This window comes from Benincasa hispida, chromosome 4, assembly GCF_009727055.1.
Source record: "Benincasa hispida cultivar B227 chromosome 4, ASM972705v1, whole genome shotgun sequence".
Classification (NCBI taxonomy): Eukaryota; Viridiplantae; Streptophyta; class Magnoliopsida; order Cucurbitales; family Cucurbitaceae; genus Benincasa; species Benincasa hispida.
The window spans coordinates 15,469,572-15,473,155 of record NC_052352.1 but is presented as its reverse complement, the minus strand read 5'-3'; the positions used below and the strand labels follow the sequence as shown (position 1 = coordinate 15,473,155).

General features: G+C 47.7%; 1 protein-coding gene across 1 annotated transcript; it reads left to right on the top strand.

The window, feature by feature from the left end:
• Nucleotides 1-2,202: 2,202 nt before the first annotated feature.
• On the top strand, nt 2,203-2,724 carry LOC120076104. The gene has a single exon (XM_039029881.1). It carries the CDS (start codon nt 2,203-2,205, stop codon nt 2,722-2,724), a length of 522 nt encoding a protein of 173 aa, XP_038885809.1.
• The last annotated feature ends 860 nt before the right edge of the window (nt 2,725-3,584 follow it).

The following is a 3,584-nucleotide window of genomic DNA, read 5'->3' as shown; positions in this document are numbered from 1 at the left end:
CGAAGGGGGATTGACCATGAGATTGAGTTGTTGCCAGGGGCAAAGCCGCCTGCCAAGAATGCATATCGGATGGCCCGCCAGAATTGGCTGAGCTTCGGAAACAGTTAGACGAGTTGTTAGAGGCAGGATTTTATTAGACCGGCAAAGGCTCCTTATGGAGCCCCAGTACTGTTCCAGAAGAAGAAGGATGGGAGCCTCCGGTTGTGCATCGACTATCGGGCCTTGAATAAGCTCACAGTCCGCAACAAATATCCCCTTCCTATCATCACTGACTTATTTGATCAGCTTCACGGTGCTAAGTATTTCTCGAAGCTGGACCTACGGTCTGGATATTATCAGGTTCGAATTGCTGAAGGAGACGAACCCAAGACGACCTGTGTCACGAGATATGGAGCCTTCGAATTCCTCGTGATGCCCTTTGGCCTCACCAATGCTCCAGCAACGTTCTGTACCCTAATGAACCAAGTGTTTCACGAATACCTCGACAAATTCGTCGTAGTATATCTTGATGACATTGTGGTCTATAGTGCCTCGTTGGAGGACCATCGGCGTCACCTCCAACTAGTCTTTGAAAAGCTGAGGAGAAATCAGTTGTATGTAAAGAAGAGAGAAGTGCTCCTTTGCCCAAGAGCGCATAAATTTCCTCGGCCACGTGATTGAGTGTGGTCGGATTGGTATGGAAGAGGGCAAGGTGGCCGAATTAGAGACTGGAGGGTACCATCATCCGTGACCGAACTACGATCCTTCCTCGGACTAGCCAACTACTATAGGCGGTTCGTAGAAGGATTCTCGAGAAGAACAGGGCCGTTAACCGAACTGTTGAAGAAGGATAGCCAATGGAGCTGGACTCCTGAATGTCAAGCCGCCTTTGAGGGCTTGAAGAAAGTGATGATTGAGGGCCGGTCCTCGGAATTGCCGACGTGACCAAGCCATTTGAAGTAGAGACTGATGCTTCTGACTTCGCGTTGGGCGGTGTTCTCCTCCAAGACGGACACCCCATCGCGTATGAGAGTAGAAAACTAAATGATGCAGAACGGAGGTATGCCGCCTCCGAGAAAGAGATGTTACGGTAGTTCTACACTGTTGAGGGCTGGAGACAGTACTCTTGGGCCAAGTTCGTGGTCAGAGACCGACAATAACCCATTTGTCACTTCTTCAACCAACCCGAAGTTGTCGTCCAAACAGGCACGGTGGCAGGAATGTCTAGCGGAGTTCGACTTCCAATTCGAACATAGACCGGGGAAGAGCAACCAAGCGGCTGACGCTCTAGCCGAAAGAGCGAACATGCGGCCCTGTGCATGTTCGCCCGCCTACAAGCAAGTACGTTGAGTGCAACAGTACGAGAACTGTCAAAACTCACTTGACAAAATGATACAGCAGCGCAGGCCATCTTACAGTTGGCCAGGGAGGGGAAGACACGCCAGTTTTGGGTGGAAGATGATCTACTATACACCAAAGGCAATCGCCACTACAATCCCCAGATCCGGGGAGTTACGAAGGTCACTGATGAAGGAGTGTCACGACACACCGTGGGCAGGACATAAGTTTGGCAGAGGACTTATGCCTTCTGAAGCAAGGCTACTATTGGCCAAGTCTTCGAGACGATGTCATGCAATTTACCAAGACTTGCCTTGTCTGCCAACAAGATAAGGTTGAAAGGGCGAAATTAGCGGGTCTGCTGGAACCCCTACCTGTGCCCTCTAGACCGTGGGAGAGTGTGTCTCTCGACTTCATCACCCATTTGCCCAAGGTGGGAGAGTTTGAATCGGTCCTTGTTATCATCGACCGGTTCTCGAAATATGCCACGTTCGTCCCAACGCCGAAAATGTGCACAGCCGTGATGACTGCTCAGTTGTTCTTTCAAACACATCGTGAAATTATGGGGTGTCCCCATGAGCATTGTTAGCGATCGGGACGAAGATTCACTGGGACATTCTGGACAGAATTGTTCAGAATATTGGGATCATCACTGAATATCTCCTCTACTATCATCCCCAAACCGATGGACAGACGGAACGCTTCAACAGTATGCTCGAGGAATATCTGCGTCACTTTATCGACGCTAGCCAGAAGAACTGGGTCCGTTGTTAGATGTGGCTCAGTTCAGCTTCAATAGCCAGCAGAGTTCCGCGACCGGAAAAACACCCTTCGAAGTCGTGTGCGGCAGACAGCCACTCATGCCACACTTGGTGGACCACCCTTATGCAGGCAAAAGTCCTCAGGCACATAACTTCACTAAAGAGTGGAGCGAAACCTCTGAGATCGCTCGCGCCCTACCTAGAAAGAGCATCGAAGAGGATGAAGAAGTGGGCTGATAAGAAGCGGAGGGCCCTTGAGTTTCAAGCTGGGGACAAGGTCCTGATCAAGCTACGACCGGAAAAGTTTCGTTTCCGAGGCCAGAGAGACCAACGGCTAGTAAGGAAATATGAAGGTCCAGTGGAGGTAATTGAGAAGGTCGGGAGAACCTCATACAGGGTTCAGTTACCCTCATGGATGAAGATTCATCCTGTCATCCATGTGAGTATCCTGAAGCCCTATCATTCCGATCCCGAGGACGAACAGCGAAACATGCTAAGGCGCCCACCGGTCACGATGAAGAGTTCTGCTGAGAAAGAAGTTGCACAAATCCTGGATAAACGTGCGCGCCGTATTGGAAGACCCAGACGTGAACTGACAGAGTTCTTAGTGAAATGGAAGGATCTCCCCGACGAAGAGATCAGTTGAGAGCGGGCCGAAGACTTGAAGAATGCAGCTCCAGCCATTGCAGGTTTTGAACAAGGTCGGTTGACGGGGACGTCAACCAATTAAGTGGGGGAGAATGTAACGGTCATGCTTGTCCAGGGCCTGTTGCCCATGGCCGCATGCCCAATCCAACCCCTTTCTAGCTTACTTTCACATCCTGTATTGTATTAGTGTAGTTAGCTTGCTTTCTTTACATTTTAATTGTAAGTGACCACTCGCCCTTTTGCATATGCAAGGGCGCCAGTTGGCTTTTTGTTCAGAATGCACTATATGGGGATAAGACTACCATCATTTCTCATACCCGGAGTAGTACTCTATAAAGCCGTTGTTGTTGCTTATTGCTTTCTAGTCTACTACAATCTTTCTTTCTTTATTCACACTCACAAATCTTCTTACGAAAACCTTTTCTCCAAACCCGTTTTCTAAAACCGTTTTCCCTAAAACGGGGGTGGAGGTTGCAAGAGGCACTCGGTGTGCCATCGGCAGTCCGTAATCGAGTTGGCTGGCTTGTTCGTGAGCGGGAAACAAGTGCCGCACAATCGCTAAGAGAAGCTTCCGAAAGAGCGATTGTGACACATGGCTTGCAGCTCATGCTTGGAGAATCAAAGTAGAGAAAATCATGGTTTGGTGTTGAGCATAAAGATGATGATAATGGAGAAAAACCTTTTTCCACTTTGTGCATGCAAAACGAATTTCCATTTTATTTTTTTAAAAATGACTTTTAATCATTTTCATTCAAAAATTGATTTTATTAAATTAATTTAAAAATTATTAATTATATCAAATATTAAATTAATTTTTGCACAATAATCATCTTTATATATTTAAATCATATTTAAATA

Bases quoted from the DNA above. Each gene is read 5' to 3' on its own strand.
- LOC120076104 (XM_039029881.1), top strand. From the start codon at position 2,203: ATGCAGGCAAAAGTCCTCAGGCACATAACTTCACTAAAGAGTGGAGCG.